The sequence below is a fragment of the Epargyreus clarus genome, unplaced genomic scaffold (genome assembly GCF_041222505.1).
Source record: "Epargyreus clarus isolate Ecla_fem2 unplaced genomic scaffold, WU_Ecla_fem_2.2 ptg000007l, whole genome shotgun sequence".
Lineage (NCBI taxonomy): Eukaryota > Metazoa > Arthropoda > Insecta > Lepidoptera > Hesperiidae > Epargyreus > Epargyreus clarus.
In genome coordinates, this window is record NW_027332215.1 from 23,799,302 (window position 1) to 23,817,093 (window position 17,792).

Here is a 17,792-nt window from a genome sequence, read left to right on the forward strand (position 1 = left end):
ACATTGACGATGATTATACTTAAGTGCTTTCAAATAAAATATAACATTATTTCTACGTTTTCTTCGTGAAAAATTGCTGATGTGAAGCATTATAAAATAGATGTAATGAAAGCATACCGCTGACAATGACTTGGGCGACAGCACTCGCGTTGGCAATCCTGTTGCTGGCAAAACAAACGTACTCTCCGGCATCTTCGTTTTCAATTTGACGGAATCTTAAGATGGGCCCACGAATTTCGACGCGGCTAAGGAAGCAATACAGTTAATATTAGTGCAGTATAATTACATGTACGCTTCCTTAAAGTGAGGAAGATATAGATTAGCAGAATGAGAACACTAATATGTTTTACCTGGATGTTGCTCTAGGAGGTACTGGCGTCCAGAATGACCTGACGTTATCACCCTCGACGATGCACTCGACTGTGGGCGACTGTCCGGGTTGCACCACCTGCTTCGCTGGGTTCAGGGTGATCCTTGGCGGGGCCATCACCTCTAATGTTGTATACACTGGATATTTCGGTTCATTGGTGTATCGGTTGACGAGATTGCACGCATATTGCCCGGAGTCACTCTTTGTGGCCTGTGAATAACAACTACTATGAAAAATACTACTAACTACTAACTACTACTACCTACTACTAACTAATATGTTTATACTATTCCGTCTTTACCCTAAGAGCACATAGGGCCGTGCCCAGGGCCCCCGACGTCAGAGAGGTCTTGAAAAGCCAATAAATTCGCATACACGTAAGTTTTAAATTAAAATGTGTACCGCTGACCAAAATTAGAACATTGACTTTATTTATTATTAATTTGAATATTAAATTATTTTCTTAAATTATACACAATACAATACCCCCCTCGCACCCCGAAAAAAGTTTCTTTACTTACGCCACTGATAACTAGTGTTGATCCAATTTGCCTGGCGTTGTACTGAAGGGGTTGTCCGTCACCTCGCGTCCAAAATACATCGTATTCACCCGATGCGTTGCAACTGAAGAAAATAAATAAATTAAGTATTTTATTTGAAAAATTATCAGAATTTATTTAACATACATTAAAATATATATATGATAATTATAAATATTCAAAGTGATTACCTTTTACATGTCTTAAAAATAAATTATGGGTCTATGGATATGAGAATAACAGGATTTCGAAGATCAATTTGTTAATTTGAAATGATATTGCGACCCATTAAAAATGTATAATGGGGGCTTAGGGAATATTTTCCTAACCAGAAGTTCACAAATTAAAATGCTTAGACAAATCAACAAGGTACAATTTCGAGTTAATGATACTGATAAAAAATGTGTGTTTGCTCTTTATTATACTAGCTACAACTGATATAGTAATAGCAAAATATCTAAAAAATTAATATGACACTTACTTAAGGCGAGTCTCCTGGCCCTCAATGGCTAAGTTGCTGACGGGAATGAGATCACTGGGATTTTCATCGTCCGTGGTAATTCCTTCTTCACCGCTGCCCTCTGTACAGTTATTGATCGAATTATTATTAACAGTTCCTTAAAGTTTGATTAGTGCTTAGTGTTGTAAAAATGTAAATTAGACTGTGAAGAAATGTCAAATATGGAGTTTGCCTGGATGGTGATAATTGGCTAACGTCGTGCATGGACATCTGTAATCAATCTCAGGTAAGATAAAGATTCTACCTGAGGTCGGTCACAGATGCTTTGCTATCCCTGAGGACTAAGTTAAAATACCTCAGTTTAACCAAAAAGCTGGCGGCTATTTTGCACAAAGATTAAGTCTTGCCGTGCAGCAAGGAAACGCCGCCAGCGTTTCGGGAACAATGCATCACACGGCAATTTTAGATGGCTTATTTTATTCAAAGTTTTCTTGTATATTTTGTAAATAAGCCTTTTTTAGTTTGTAATTTATTTTTTTATTTAAAATTGTATGTATATACAGTAATTATAATTGTAAATAAAGAGCGAACTTTGATGTAGTAAAAATATTCTTAAACTTAAGAATTAGTATCATTTCGATAAACTCACCATCAATATCTCCGATGCCACCGTCGCCCCGCTCTACTCGGATGGCGAACCGTTCTTCGACGGTGCCAGCCAAGGACTTAGCTGTACACAAGTATTCGCCGTCGTCCTCGTAGCGCGCGTACGGGATCTTCAGTACGGCTATTCTGGGCGATGGTCTCACTATTTCGTAGTTCTTTTGGTCCACTGTTTAAAATACTTATGTTAGTCCTGCTTCAAAATTATAGTATAGCATAATTATTTGGAGTATGTATATAAAAATAAACCTTGGTACTGAGCCACTTAGTAACCATTTCATTCCAAACAGTTGAGTGCACTGATAGGCATAGTCATTACGAATTACAATAAATAATTTATATTTATGGGACTTTTGACTGTTACTAAAAATCACAGATTTTTGGTTAAGTTTACACATAAATAATATGACAATTAATTCATTCGTAGATATGATAATACAATTTTCTACTTACTGATAGAAACTTCTGGGTCAGGATATCCATTGGCACGGCATTCAACAGTCACTGAATCACCCAGGAAAGCTTTCATAAATACTTTGGGCGTGATGGTGATTTCGGGCATTGAAACAACTTTGATTTGTGCCCGAGCACTGACGGTGCCCGCTGAGTTCGATGCTGTGCAAGTGTATTCACCCTCATCGTTCACTTCTATGCTCTCGAATCTATAATTGTTGAAAGTAGTTGAATAGCGTAAGAAAATGTATATCACCGTCTTTGTATTGGATAAAAATTATAAAACAACATAAGCTTACCTCAGAACGTTATGTTTCTGTATCTGAACGTGTGGAGACAACGCTCTACCTCCGCTACGATCCCATGTGACGTATGGCTCTGGAATACCACCCTCGACTCTACAGTGCAGGTCGTATTGCGAGCCGAGGGTGACGATATGTACCGTATCCTGAGGCCAGATCTGAACGCGGGGTGCTTTGCGTCCTGAAACAAAATGCATTGTAATATCAAAATGTTGGTATTATAATGAAAAAGAAGAAGCTGGGTTGTAATTATAAAAAAACAGCAGTTCTCAAAGTTAGTCCCCTAAAGGTCAGCGAAAACGAAAACATATTTTCCTATTTGAAACTGTACTGAAATAAGTAGGAGAAAAAAATATTTTCCATTTCCATCGATGTCGTGCAAAGCTAGTCTATATAGACACAAATCTATTTTAGCCCACTTTAAATATTTTCCTTTAGCCCTCTACCCTGCAGGTTTCCAGCGTAATCGGCCACTTTGACTAGAAAACACTGATATAGAAGATAACATATTTGACAACCCGCGTGGCGGAGCGTTCACCACGCCGGACGCGCAGGGTCACGGGTTCGATGCCGGCCAGACAGATATCTAAATGATGAATTAAGGTTCCTGTTTCTGAATCTGATTGTTTGTGTATTCGTCTTTATGTGTGTCTATAGCATCCACGATACAGGGAATCCTAGTTTAGGGCTGCGAGTGTAGAAAGCGTTTTGTTTGTAGGCTTTTAAAATTGAGATACAAAGCTGACTTGGCATACGGGCCGGTAAGGTAACCATATATTAAACTCATTCTCACTTTCAATTTCAACCAACACGTATAGGTTGGTAATCGTTGTCCCATCGACAATAGCCTCACAGCTGTAATGGCCTTGATCACTTTCTTGAGCATTTGATATGATCAGTGTGTTGTCTCGCTGACTGGTGCCTGGACCAAATTGGCCTTGGTACTGTAAAGATAATATTTGTATATTAGATTATAGAGTTATATCATGAGACAATATAAGAAATAAAATCATGGGTTTGAAACGCAAGTGACAGGTGAAAGAAAACCACTGTATTTTGGATAGACTTTTTCGACAAGATTGGATAAATTGAAAAATGATTCGTATCTCGATCAAATTTCGTTTACTTCATGTACTATCCTTTTTCGATATTAAATTTCATCTTGATTTAATATACTTACTCTAGTCCATTTGATCAAAGGTCTCGGGTAACCTAGTGGTGTGCATTCAACGGTTCCACTTCCTCCCGTCGGAATCTTCAAGACTTCAGTAGAAACTTTGATTTGTGGTCCTTCGTCTGGGGACGGCGTGTTCAGCGACACCACAGTTAGGACCACCTGTACTGGATTAATTGCATCTATCGCGCGGCAAACGTACACGCCTTGGTTTTCGAGTACAGCCGCGTCGACGTACAAGACACCATTGTCGTCACGCACATTCGGTAACAATTCGGAACCATCTTGTCTGTAACATAAAATAAAATACGTTAACATAAGTACTATAACAATCGATATTGATTATTTGTAAACATTCGATTAATGCTTAGTACACATAATACGTTAATCTGGTTCAATCAAAAGTGGTTCTTATGTTATTTCGTTTTTTTGGAAATTGTGAAATATTGCATTACGTTACGTCGTTTTGTCATTTCATAAAGTACTGCATTGTGAATCGTTTTGTGATAAAAGCGATATTTGATTTTTTGTAGATACGTTCATCTGACCCTACACGGCGTATAGCACTCAATAATTCATTTATATAATCGTTGGAGTTTCGTTTATGGAGAAGAAGCAATGATGATTTTTCTCATCTATAATATAAAACACATCGTTACCGTAATAAAAAAAAAATAAAAAAATACTTACAATCGTATAAAAAATTATAACTAATTGCATGTATGTATGTATGTATGTAACTAATGGAGTATGTGGAGTACGAGATTTTTTAGACACATTTTTACTATTTGTAATGTAATTATTGATGATGATTTTTGGAGCGTTCATGGTATGTACATTACAAGAGCGAAGAATCATTTACCTGGACCATTGGATGGTGCCAGCCGGTACGTTGGCGGTGCCTGTGCAAACCATACGTATGTTCTGTCCCTCGTACACGGTGGGCGCTACCGGGGACACGACGAGGTTGTCGCGCGGCGGCTGCGCGGGCCGCGGCCGCACGACCACGCTCGTGCTCCCGCCGCTGCTGCCCGCCGTGTTGGTCGCGATACATCTATGAAAACACATATCATTAGTAATGTAAGCCATACATAAGCAATTATAGCCTAGTGGTTAAGAAATTCGGTCCGAGGTTCAATCTGAGGTTCAAATCCCAGGCACGCACCTCGTGCGTATTCGAAATTAATAATCACTTGATTAAACGGTGAAGGAAAACATCGTGAGTAAACCCGCATACCTGAGAAATCTTAAAAAAGAAAAAAAAAGTTTTCAAAGGTATGTGAATGTGATGATGGTGATGATGATGACAGGTTATAATCTACCGGGCAGTACCTGAGAAGGTTTGCCGGTACACTGTACAGGTCAACCGCAATTCGGTAGCATGTATGGCAAAATTCCGGTGTACCGTACAGTGTTTAGTTCTGTTTGCGATGACATCGATTAAAGATGATGACGCGCCGTACGCTGTCACACTAAACAATAGATTTTTGATCTGTACAGGTCTATTCCCACACACAGTCTGGTGTACCTGTGTAGGCATATCTGAACAGGTAGACCTCTCCAGTGCGCCGTATTGTGTACAGCAGCCATAACTGGCCAAGTATATTTGTGATATACCTAATATTACAAAAAATATACGCAGTATATTTTCTATTTTATCACCTGTATTCTCCAGAGTCTTCGACTTGGACATAGTTGATCATGAGCAGATTGTCACGGTAATCGGCAGTTGGCGGCAGCGCTTGATTGGAGCCTCTCTGCCACGTGATCGCCGGGGCAGGGTTTCCAGACGTGATGCATTCTAACTCAACGCGGTCTCCTTCGTAGTAATTATTTACGGCTGGTCTTATTGTCACAGAAGGCAGGGTCATCTCATTACCTAGAAAATTATTTTTATCACAATTTGGTCAGTTTAAATTCAGTGTAGTAACTATCGTCATGATTTTCACCATGTTACAATTTATTATAATGAAAACTTACTCTTTGCGTATAACACCCATAGAGGGACAACTGATCCATAAAGAAGGCACAAAAATAAAACAATGTAAATCAGTAATAGTTCAAACATTGTAAGTTGGGTATACAAACTGATGTAATTTGCGCATTAGTCAAATACTGACCTGGAACTTTGAGAGTTGCTTTGACTTGTTTTGTGGAAATTCCGTCCGTTGTCTGGCAGATGTACACTCCGCTATCCGATACTTGGAGGTTTGTTATAAGGAGAAGACCGATTCTCTGATCGACTTGCGCCCTGTCTTGTGGCAAGTGCCCGTTCTCCTTATACCAGGTGACGTTGAGGCGAGTGGGAGTCATGAGGCTGCTAGCTTGACAGGTGAAGTTAACCGAGCTTCCTACTTCCTGGATCACGAAACTCTTGTTAATGATCCTGACGTCGACCGTGCTGCTCGGTGGTGGCGGACGCGTCGTCGTGCTTATTTCGTTGCCTAAAATACAAATTATAGTTACACCATATATATGGATTAATTGGAGACTCACTTACATTATACATGTATCTTTTCAAAATCAGAAAATAAATGTTACTCTTACTTTTACTTTTTTAACCTTATTCATAAAAATGTACTTTTTTATTATTAAATAAATATATATTTTATATATTAGTACAGTGTAATATTGATATCACAGACATGGATGTAGACATACACGAAGACATTACTTATCGACCTGATGAGACTCAGACAATGAATTAATAAACGAGCAGACCACAGGTTCATCAAATTGTACAACTGTGACAATGCTTGCGGACATAAAAATGTTTTAGCAAGCGGAGGACGGTACAAAACAAAATATTACTTTGAATTAATGTAATGAAATTAAATTCCTGACAGCACTCATGAAATATGAACGTAGGAAGGGGTAATTAAATACTGATCGACAACAATTACACGGGAGACGAGACTACATGTGTACACAGGCCTATAAATATCCTGCAAAGCTAAAGCAAACAGGAGTGGTGGTCACAATGAATGCTTCACACGAAGACTTGTTGGGTTTCATAACTACCTTTCTCTGGCAAGGTGGTAGTCAGTACCCCTAAAGTTAATCCACGTTCTGTGATAGTATGACATTCGTATTTGTCGCCTTGAATTTTTGTATTCCACAGAGTACCCCAGACGTGCTCGCCTCTCCAACCGTCCACGTAATACCTCGACTCGTTATAGTATTTCGAAGGTAACATTTCATGTCCCTTGTAATAAAACCTTATCGTAAGTGGCTCTGGCGCCCTGTACTTGCACTTGAATGTCACTCGAACTACAGTTGAATTGGGATATATTGGCTCGTGTATGGTTGGGTGAAGTTCCATGACCAAACCTGATCATATTACAAAATAATATATTTACTTTCACACCCTCAATTAAAAAAAACAGACGATGAAATTAAGTGCATAAAAAATGTAAAAACCGTCTCCTCGGAGTACATGCTTCATTTATTTATAAAAGAGAGCTAGTGGTGGTAAATCTCAAGCCCTAAAAATTCTTAATTGGAGACTAATTAACTGTTCATTTTATATTATTATAGGCTAAAAAGTGGGCTAATATAATACGAGATAAATGTAGTTTGCAATTTAGGCTTACCAATGGAGGAGCAGTCGGGACCAGTGTAGGGTGGGCGGCAGTTGCATATGACCTCATCAGATGGACCTAACTGGCAGTCATGGCCGTTGCAGTTGCATTTTCGGCAGTAGCCAGTCTGGTCCTCATAGTACCCAGCAGAGCAGATCTCGCAGCTCGTTCCACTGTATCCTTCAGGGCACATACATATCTGAAAGGGTAAATAAAATGTGCAATTGTTCTAAAGGTGTTCTAAAGGCAAACTCAAATCACCATGTCAATGCCTTCTTATGCATCGTGAGCAAAACGTAGGCAAATGCAGGTACAGTATACGTTACGTTGTTGGAAGCATAGCTAAATAATAAGAAATAGTAATTATGATCGGTAAACGTAGAATGTTGAATATATTATATAATGGACTTTTAAATAACATCGGAGTTGATATCAAATGCAATTCAGTGTCAAAAAGTTAAAGTTGGACATCTTACTTTTAATTAAATCATTTATAATATTATGAAGGTTACCTATTATTAACATGTGCTCTTAGTTCTAAAAAGGAAACATTTTAAACAATTGCACAAACCTCAACACCTGTAGCGACTGGCATATTCGGGTCAGAGACTTCGGTGGCAGTGTCCATGGCCACATCCGCGATGCTGGTAAGCGTGAGGTTGGGGACCAAAGTAGCTCGGACCAGGACTCTCTTCAGACTCCTCAACACTGTCATGAAGTCTTGTCGACTCGCCGGCACTCCCGAGTTCATAATGAACCACCCATGTTCCGTTAGAGGTACTTGGTAACTCTAATAAACATAAGGATAACAAGAGACTTATACATGTTAAATCCACCGTGTGACAGTAAACTTAAATGAAATTGTAGTACTCAAAAATTAATTCATGGTCATAAGTATTATAAATGAACATGAAGGTTTTGTTACTTTCATATGCATTAGTTACGTGAGCGATTTTTATTTTAACGTATTAAAGTTAAAGAGATTTACGATCTAAAACTGATGATCAATTTGGTAGTTAATGACATATTATAGTTGGATTCAATTGAAGCCTGACGTGGAAAATATCGTACTTATACGTGTTTATCGGCAAATTCGACGGCATTTACATAAGCAGAAATGAAACTAGATGTGACATACTCACCAGAGGTACTCGAGATCTGATTGGTGTGGGGTTAGACCAGAACAAAGAGATAGTGTCGCCTACGAGTACGATGTCCTGTCCTTGGGTAGATTCGGAATCGTCTGGCGACCTGAACATTTGCTTCAGCGACAACGTTCCTCCGTAAGATAGTACTCGGTTACCTGAAAAGCAAATTCGTATATAAATATTTATATTGGTATACTGGATCTTGAAGAGTAGCGATAGCCAAGTGGTTGCTTGAATTTTCAATTGGGAGGTTTGAGGATCAAATCCCAAGCGTTTCTGTTTTTACAAAGTCTTTAGAGAAGTTTACGTAGGACTCCTTATTATGTAAAATCCTTAATCCTTACGTATTGGCTTACGTGTACTACAGTACATTATTACATAAAATACATTTTGGGGTAATAAAAATAGTCATTGAGATTTCACTTGTGACGGCAGGATGGCGGAAAAAAGTCGTTGAACTATATGTTTGATTGTCATTTATTTTCTTAAAAAATGGAATATCTTACCGGGGAATACTGGTAGAGACCAGTAGAGTTCATTTTGTGGTGGATACGAGAACGTGTACATCAGCTCGCTGTGGTTGGGGTCAGGGATGAATTGTTCACTGATAACTTGTTCCAGCTCCAGATCCATCAATGTGTAGCCTCCGTGATTCTCGCCAAATATGGGTGCCGCCATTGGAATTCTTGAATAGTGGCTAGCCTGAAAGTTAGGTTAGGTTAGCATATATGTACATATAGCTTTATAACTCGCATAAATATGGTTTGTTAATTGCACTGTTTCAAAGCCATCTAAAAATGTCGTTATAGTTGTCGTGTCAGGATCATCTTCGTTTTTTCGCTGGGTTTGTGTATCTTGCTTGAAGGTGGTAGAACTGTCTGTGTTTCGAAATCGGCGGCACCATCGTCCAGCTGAAGTTACACACTTCTGTGTTCTGGTTTGAAGAATGTGGTAAGGTTATTAGATGAGTTGTAGATTGGTCCTCAGGGGTAGCAGCGTATCTATGGCCGACCTCAGATAGGAATCTGCTCTTATCTGGGGTTGATTAGAGATGACCGTGGGCGGCAGTAGCCATTTACCAGAAGGTGGACTGCATAGTCGTCTGCTACCTCTATATTATAAAAACTGCTAAGATATTGCTTACTTCATGACACGCATTAGTGACTCCGGAACAGAAGCACGATGTGCAGCCGAGCGGGTTGGCGGCGTCCAGGCTGAAGGTTCCGGCGCGGCAGCGATCGCAGTTCTCGCCCTCAACGTTCTGCTTGCAGCGGCAGTAGTCCGTGCATGGTGCAGCTTCGCCGCGTGGGTCACAGCTGCATCAAATTAATTACAATTAATATTTGAAGGTGGTAGAACCCTTTGCGGTTCGACTCCGGCAGCACCACCGCCACACCTATTTCTGCCTATTAACAGCAGCCTTCCCTTCAAAACGGAACACAGTAGCGCCTAATACTGTGTTCCGTTTTGAAGGGAAGGGAGACATACTTTTCCGAGGCGTTCCAGCTTAGTCCTCAGGAGTAGAGCGGCGCATCTGTGGCCGACCTCAGGTAGGAACACCTAATCCTATCTGGGGTTGATTACAGATGTCCATGGGCGGCAGTACCCACTTACCATCAGGTGGACTGCATGCTCGTCTGCTACACCTCTATAATATTTATAAAAAAAACCTAACCCAGGGGTTGAAACTCGGCCTCTTAATCGAGGCGTCCAAAGTTCAAAGTCTGCTGCCGCTGCAGCGGCGAAGGTACATATTGTAAATATTGTAAATGAGAGTTCTTTAAAAAAGTCCTTAAAGATTTGGGAAGTTGGCACTCGACCATCGCTGTCCAAATTTCTATTATTCTGAGAGGATACCCGTGCCCGGCATTGAAACAGTAAATGGTCGTAATACCTATTTAAACTTTATAACAGCAGCGTTAAGGTGTGTACTGTTTTGAAGTTTTGTTTTGAAAAGCAAAAATACTTGGATGTGATATGACAACTTATTCCTCAGTCCATAGCAACGCGTGTGAACGTCTTGAGGTGGCTCTGTCTACACGTTATTTTAATGCAAAATATTCTTGTTGTTCTCTCCAACATTTAATGATTAAGTACTTATATATGGGAATACATACTTGCAGTAAATAGGTGCAGAAGTAACGTCTCTTCGTACGCAGTTATTGTACTGATCTCGTTCATATCCTTCCTTACAATCCTCGCAGTTGCTACCTGCCGTGTTGTCCTTGCAGTCCTGTATCAATATAAGTTTAATATTTATTTATAAATATAAAATTGTATCTAGTCATTATTATAAAAAAAAGGTTGGACTGCTTGAAAGTAATTAACTGAAAAGAGAGGTGATGTAGCCTATGACACTTCCTGAATTTAGACAAATTCAATGACATCGTACATGTTAAAACCCGTCAAGTCATTGGGGCTGTAGAGCATACCAAAAAATTAAAGACACGTAAGTACCTATATGTGATTGAAAAATACTTATAGAAAACTTCACTTATAGGAAAGATTTTGTTTATACTATTTTAAGTGTAACTGACGAAATAAAACTTACGTAGCAAACGCCGGTTTCAGGGTGGCACATAGTCGAGTGGCCGTTGCAGATGCATGGTTTGCAGTGAGCCAAGTACAATCCTGAAGATATTCTGAAAAATACGTCAAATGCATTAATAATCTATTAACGTTCAAAATCAAATGCTTACATTATTTAAGCTGGTGATGATAGAATAGTATTAATTTAGGTCTTATCCATTTTCGAAATTTAAACACATGTCTCGATCCTTTCATAATTACACGTAACACCAAAGTAAATCTTTGTAAGGGAAACCTGGCACGCTTGATGGTTTTCTATATACATATTTCCATACACATAGTTCTAAAGATGTGTAAAGTCATAATGTAACATAATGATGATGTAACATAATGATGGGACTAGATGTAAGTTACCTAGTGTATCCAGGAGCGCAGTCTTCGCAGGAACTTCCAACATAGCCAGGAGGGCATGTGCACTGTTCGACGTGCAACGCTAGAGGACCGTCGCCGTAGGGCTCGGCGGTGTCAATGCTGGCGCTGATGAGTGAGGCCACCTCCGTGTTAGTCGTGTACGTTGCCTTCACCAAGATGGTCTTCACGTCAGCCAATGCCAGTAGGAAATGTTCCCGGCTTACTTCCTTACCATCGGACCTGAAAATGTTTCACGTTTATATTCACCGAAAATGTTGAGTTTCATCGATATCGTGTATATTTTGAAATAAATTAAAATGTTACCTTCGCCAACCCTCTTCCAAAAATTGTACACTCGCATTCAAATATCCGTCGTTGCTCGGAGCAAAGTTGCCGAAGTAGTGGAAGGTGAGTTGGTTCTCCTATATAAAAAATATTTTATAAGTAATACACACAATTACTGAGTATCGAATCGAACAATATAGTGAGAGACTATTAGAACCACTTACACTTATAAGTTGAACGTCAGCAGCGGAGTTCTTGGTGTTCAAGCCAGGTGAGGGAATGTGACGGAGTGCATAGCGAAGATAACCTCCATAAGATGTGATTTTGTCACCAGCAAAGCTATAAAAAATAATAATCAAATATGAATTTTACTGGATTTTCTGAATTGATCATTGATGTTATGTAATTATATGTAATTATTGTCTTGTGTAAAACATACTGTTTGGTTTGTTATATTACTTAAATAATACTTTTACTTACTTCATAGGAAGGCTCCAGTAATAGATCGCAGGTTGTGACGAGCGTTCCACGGATGTCAAAGCCACCTCTCCCCTATAAAACTGCGGGCGCTCCTGAGTCTCGACCGGGGTTAAGTAGCGAACTGCTCCAGCGGGTCCGAAGGGAGAGCTGGTATATATTTTCAGCTGATCGATAATGTTGGGCACGTTGAAGGGAATCGTGGTTGTCTTTCGGCGCAGCGAACTGGAAGTACATTCTTGGGAAACGCCCGTGCAGAAGCAAAGGGCGCAACCGTGTCTGAAATAAAACATTAATCGTCAAATTAAGTAAACGAATAATGATATGTGAATATGAAACTTACTCCAAATTTATTTAATCAGAAATAAATAATAATATCTTATATCAATAAGTAATATCGCTTTTGAATTTTGTATTGTCCTCTTGGCTTGGGTAGAGTATTAATTGGTTAAAATAATATAGTTTTGTAAAGTAATAACTATAATTAAATTTACCTGAAGTCGTTTGATAGGTAGAAGGATCCATTCTTGCACTGCTCGCAGTAGCGTCCCTGAACATTGTCCTTGCAAACGCATTCGTCCACAGAGCGGACGTAGTTTGTGCCCAGAGAGTTGCAATTATTCGAAGGCTTGGGTTTGCAGCTATCTCCGGGGATCAGCGGATTGCCTATGTGCGTAGAGGCGCAACGGCTGCAGTCTTCTCCTTCGTATCTATAAGGATGAAATATTTTTATGTATCGATCCATAAAATTACATTGAATAATATACCACACATAATATGGTGTATTTCATTTACTAATGTGTTTATGACTTCTATTTGTAGATTTTTCGGCCTCGGTTCGGCTTTATCTGCTCCAGTAAACATTTTTATTCCTTATTATCTGCCTCTCAAGAGGGTATTGTTTAATGTACAAACAAATCTGTCAGACTTAATAATAAATAGTAAATGATAATAATGTGATATGCAAATATTAAATATAATATTACTAAATATGTATTAAAATTATGTAATTATAATGTTCTTACCCAGGGAAGCAATCGCAACGGACATTGCCAGAGGGGCCAAGAGCACAAGTCCTTGCAAACTGGTTGCCACTATTGGTGAGAGGGCAAGGGCAAGGCTGGCAGTCCAATTCGTTGTTAGGGTCGCTGTATGTTCCTGGTGGACAATCTCGTTTTTTCACGCAGTTTCCAAGCCAAGGTCCAGATTTCTCACGAACATATCCAGACGCGCATTTCTGAATACATTAAAACATACCGGATTAAAAAAGTGGCCTAATTTATCTAAAACCCATTCTATTGTTTTTATGACATTTGTGATTATTTTATTTACCATACAAAATTCTAATGAATTAGGCGTTAAATTGTTTAAAAAATACCTGGCAAGATAGTCCATCATATCCAGGTGGGCAAGAACATTCTTCTACGAGACTCGCAGTGCCAAGACCAACGTTTATGTCCTTGGCAGATTCCATTACAAAGTCAGTGATGTTCACACCACCGATGTTATGGTCAGCTCGAAGCAAAATCATTTCAATGTTGTCTAAACTATAAACAAAAGTAAATTGGTTATTTGATTTAACGTTGTTATAGCTGTTGCATATAAGGAATGATATCGAAATTAATATAATGATTTAAACGGAATATAACAGGTACTTACGCCATCATAATATCCTGCCTGAAGGCCGGGGAAAGACCGCTGGGTCCAGATTTTTGCCAATACCCTGGTATTAAACGAGCCTCTATTTCGATCTGCCTGGAGTTATCACCACGGTGGTAGTGCACCAACGATTCATATTTGCCCTAGAAATTATAAAAAAGACAATAAGTATATAATTATCTTATTCAGCCGTTACAATTAATATTCTTCTAAAAAATATTCTTCTACATTTCGTACGGTTTCAAGTGAAAGGGAGAAACGTCTTGCTAATCAGTAATTTAATTAGTCTTATAGATTTTGATGACAATATTGTAATTAAAGTATTTACCTTAATGATGATATCAGGAACGGTGTTGTCAGGCACGAATCGTTGTGAGTGTGGGGAGAGCTTGTATCTAATGTGACCGCCGTAAGAGGTCAGTTGGTTGCCATTGTAAGTCTCTGGTAGCGAAAGGTACGGGTGCACTCCCGTATTGCGAGGCCGGTCGGATGCCAAAGTTACCTATAAAAGTTAATAACTTTAGTACATATAAATAAGAAAAAAAATATCAAACGAGAATATGAAAACATATTTAATAATAGTAATTTTAATTATTCAACTAATTAGCGATAATACTATGAAAGCGAATAATTCTGGCGATGGCTGCAACCAGCATACTCTCATAAAATCAGACACTTAACATTGGAGATTACAAACCAATGGATTAGTGAGTATAATATAACAAAAATAATAATACCGTGGCGCCATTCCTCAGCGGCAGGTAGTAGTACTCGTTTGTAATGGACTGCTTGTCGACCTGAACTTCTCCGTTGTATGCTTGCCTGACGCCATAGAGCATGGTGCCGCCCTGGCCCAAGGGCGTGGGCATGTTGTATATAAACAGATCCGCGCTGCGACACTGAGTCGATTCACCGAAGCAGAAGCATTGGATGCAATCGCTTTGGGAACGGGCTTCGCTGTAAAAGTTACGATAAATATTAGTACATAATATATGAAGGTGGTAGAACAATAAACAATTATTTCTATCGACAACGCAGCGTTAAGCACTGCTTTCTTCCAGTTTGGGGGACGTGGTGAGGGAGACATACTTAACCGAGGCGTTCCAACTCAATTTTTTGGGGATGGCAACGCATCTGGCAACGCAACAGCCAAACTCAGCTCTAATCTGAGGTCGTTAACACATGTTCATAGGCAGCACCCAATTACTATAAGGTGGACTCCATATTAAAATGTTTGGTATGTCTGTTTAAAACACTTTAATCAGAATATCTGGCATAGATTACCTGTTGAAGTAGCCAGTAGGGCAAGGATCAGTCTTGTTGACGGAGACAATGGAATCGGGAGTGGCAAAAGTCGTCGCCTTGTTGTTCATAGCTTCGCACGAGTAAGCGCCGCTATCTTCCGGCTAAAACAAATAATATTATATTACTCATATCTAGAATTTTAATAGTTATAAAGACATGCTGAATATATCACCCATTCACCGTATATTGATGTATACAAATCATTTTTGTTTTCTAAAGAGATGGTTTTCTATTTCTGCTTTATGATAGGTATAGTTATAGTTAATAGTTAAATACTATATTTGAAGAGTGTCGTAAGGCAGGGTTGAGTTTCAAAGCCATTTTACCTGCATGTCGGGGCATGTGAGTGTTCCGATACCATTTTCACTGGTGGTCCTGCATTTGGCGGGTATGTGGCCCCAGTTCAAACGCCAGGAAATGAGGGGCGTTGGGATGCCAACGGCCTCGCACACAAGAGTCAGTACATCGCCTGGGTTCAATCTCACGTATGGAGGTTGAGGTGGTCTCGTTACATGGACAGGTGCTGTAAAAATGAAATAACATTATAATCACTACTTATCACCAATTTTCTGATGGAAATACTGTAGATGACGGAAGTTTAGCCCTTAATCAATATTTTTGTCTAAATGCAGATGAGTCTCTGAAACTCTGCACGTACGTTTATCAGGTTTTTTTTTATAATTTTCAATGGATATTGCAAAAGAATTAGAAATATTTACTTACCACAGCCAATTTCATCAGATGAATCGTCACAGTCGCTTAGACCGTCGCAGTGGAAGCCTCTAGGGATGCATTTTCCGCTTGAGCAAGTAAACTCAACACTAAGGCACTGGCCGGGCTGGCTGGCGCCCGGCGCTCCGCAGAGAGCGGGGGCTTCGTCCGACCCGTCGTTGCAGTCGTTCTGACTGTCGCAGATCCACGTCTTCAGCACGCACTGGCCGTTGCTGCACTGGAACTGGTTCGGCTCGCATTTGCCGTTTTCCGCTAAAGATACAAATATATTATTTCTTATATTATGTAACAGTGATATGTATTTTAGTATGTGAAACCTAATAAAAAGGGTTTAAGGTAAAAGTGTTTAAGGTTGTATCAAAAATTGTCTTCGAAAATAAGACTTGCCTTACTTATTTATTATTTTAAATGACTAGACAATCATAGCCCATGAAACTGTTTTTATTTGTATAAAACTTACGGCAAGAGTCTTCGTCGGATCCGTCGCTACAGTCTCGTCTCCCATCACACACATTGCTCTTAGAGATACACTGGCCATTGCTACAAGTGGCCTCGTCAGGACGACAAGCCTTAGGGCCCACTGTAGGAACTGTAATAAAAGTATTGACAGAGTTTGATCAGATAGGTACATCCTTATACAATTTTATAGAGGTTAAGTGCAAGAGAGTGACATCGTTCAGTCAAAGTAATTGCATATTTGGACTTGAACTCATCAATATAAGGATTAGCAATCCCTAGGCGTATGCGATATTTAAAAAATCCTATATAATTATTATTTAAAAAATCTTCCTCCGCGTTTACGCTTTGCGAACCACACGTCATTCCCTGATTTAATTTCATTAAATATATGACTCAAGAATAAAATTATGCTAATATTATTATTATTATTTATGCGATTTATGCTAACTACTTACTTGGATCTTCGACTTTCAGGAATACCCTTACTTCGGCTCCTGGCTGACCAAGGTATTGATATGCCTGGCAGATATATACGCCACCGTCGGACGACTGAAATATGTCACAAAGTAGAATTACGTACAGGCAAGCAAATATTATAGTCGTAAAAAGAAATACTTTTGGAGAATGTGTAGTATTTACCGCAAGAATCTAGCAAAAAATACTTTTTGATAGTGATTGTACGTATAACTCTAATGCAACAGCTATAATAATTGTATTTACAAGAGGCTGAAACATATATATTATATTATAGTTTTATATTATTTTGTTAGCGATAAAACCGGGCGTTTTGTCACATTTACAATTTAATTCCAAATTTATGTAAATACTTAAAATTTTCTTGCTGTGTACTATAAAGTACTAAATTTTATTATGCTTAAAAGAAAAAAAATATCACTTACAGTAACTTGGTTTATTTCAAGACGGCCTCTTCTGTCAACGTATCCTGGCTTTATAGGCACACCACCTTCGCGAGCCCATCTGACTGGCGCGCGGTATGGGCCCTCATCACGGCATGTAAATACTATGTCGCCACCTGTGATCATTTTGTACATTTAAATATTCATTTAAATATTCTTCATTCATAAGAGTATAACTATGAGTGGACAAAAGCTTCGTGAGCAAAAAACCATCGAGTGTAAGCTAGATGTTTGTTCAATTTTAAACAAAGTAGGTAATAATTATTTCAAGGTGCTTAAAAACTTCATTGTGCATATTGCTAGCATTCAAGAGAACAATACTTTGCTT

General features: G+C 39.0%; 1 protein-coding gene across 1 annotated transcript in view; it reads right to left on the reverse strand.

Moving 5' to 3' along the window:
• The window catches only part of LOC140743708 (basement membrane-specific heparan sulfate proteoglycan core protein), a 232,130-nt gene that overhangs the window by 19,608 nt on the left and 194,730 nt on the right, over positions 1 to 17,792 (reverse strand). Inside the window, exons 24-59 of the mRNA XM_073075204.1 lie at positions 17,447 to 17,580; positions 17,003 to 17,096; positions 16,549 to 16,677; positions 16,080 to 16,340; positions 15,683 to 15,879; positions 15,336 to 15,457; positions 14,789 to 15,008; positions 14,380 to 14,553; positions 14,052 to 14,194; positions 13,771 to 13,939; positions 13,418 to 13,629; positions 12,887 to 13,102; positions 12,396 to 12,671; positions 12,140 to 12,254; positions 11,955 to 12,052; positions 11,634 to 11,870; positions 11,242 to 11,332; positions 10,808 to 10,923; positions 9,835 to 10,006; positions 9,197 to 9,392; positions 8,685 to 8,845; positions 8,114 to 8,332; positions 7,555 to 7,741; positions 6,983 to 7,291; positions 6,082 to 6,405; positions 5,624 to 5,840; positions 4,824 to 5,015; positions 3,968 to 4,250; positions 3,581 to 3,731; positions 2,785 to 2,968; positions 2,486 to 2,694; positions 2,019 to 2,201; positions 1,391 to 1,490; positions 892 to 994; positions 351 to 580; positions 118 to 245 (exon numbers count right to left, since the gene is read on the reverse strand). Coding sequence (XP_072931305.1) covers positions 118 to 245; positions 351 to 580; positions 892 to 994; positions 1,391 to 1,490; positions 2,019 to 2,201; positions 2,486 to 2,694; positions 2,785 to 2,968; positions 3,581 to 3,731; positions 3,968 to 4,250; positions 4,824 to 5,015; positions 5,624 to 5,840; positions 6,082 to 6,405; positions 6,983 to 7,291; positions 7,555 to 7,741; positions 8,114 to 8,332; positions 8,685 to 8,845; positions 9,197 to 9,392; positions 9,835 to 10,006; positions 10,808 to 10,923; positions 11,242 to 11,332; positions 11,634 to 11,870; positions 11,955 to 12,052; positions 12,140 to 12,254; positions 12,396 to 12,671; positions 12,887 to 13,102; positions 13,418 to 13,629; positions 13,771 to 13,939; positions 14,052 to 14,194; positions 14,380 to 14,553; positions 14,789 to 15,008; positions 15,336 to 15,457; positions 15,683 to 15,879; positions 16,080 to 16,340; positions 16,549 to 16,677; positions 17,003 to 17,096; positions 17,447 to 17,580 — 6,552 coding nt within the window. The remainder of the gene's footprint in view (positions 1 to 117; positions 246 to 350; positions 581 to 891; positions 995 to 1,390; positions 1,491 to 2,018; positions 2,202 to 2,485; positions 2,695 to 2,784; positions 2,969 to 3,580; positions 3,732 to 3,967; positions 4,251 to 4,823; positions 5,016 to 5,623; positions 5,841 to 6,081; positions 6,406 to 6,982; positions 7,292 to 7,554; positions 7,742 to 8,113; positions 8,333 to 8,684; positions 8,846 to 9,196; positions 9,393 to 9,834; positions 10,007 to 10,807; positions 10,924 to 11,241; positions 11,333 to 11,633; positions 11,871 to 11,954; positions 12,053 to 12,139; positions 12,255 to 12,395; positions 12,672 to 12,886; positions 13,103 to 13,417; positions 13,630 to 13,770; positions 13,940 to 14,051; positions 14,195 to 14,379; positions 14,554 to 14,788; positions 15,009 to 15,335; positions 15,458 to 15,682; positions 15,880 to 16,079; positions 16,341 to 16,548; positions 16,678 to 17,002; positions 17,097 to 17,446; positions 17,581 to 17,792) is intronic.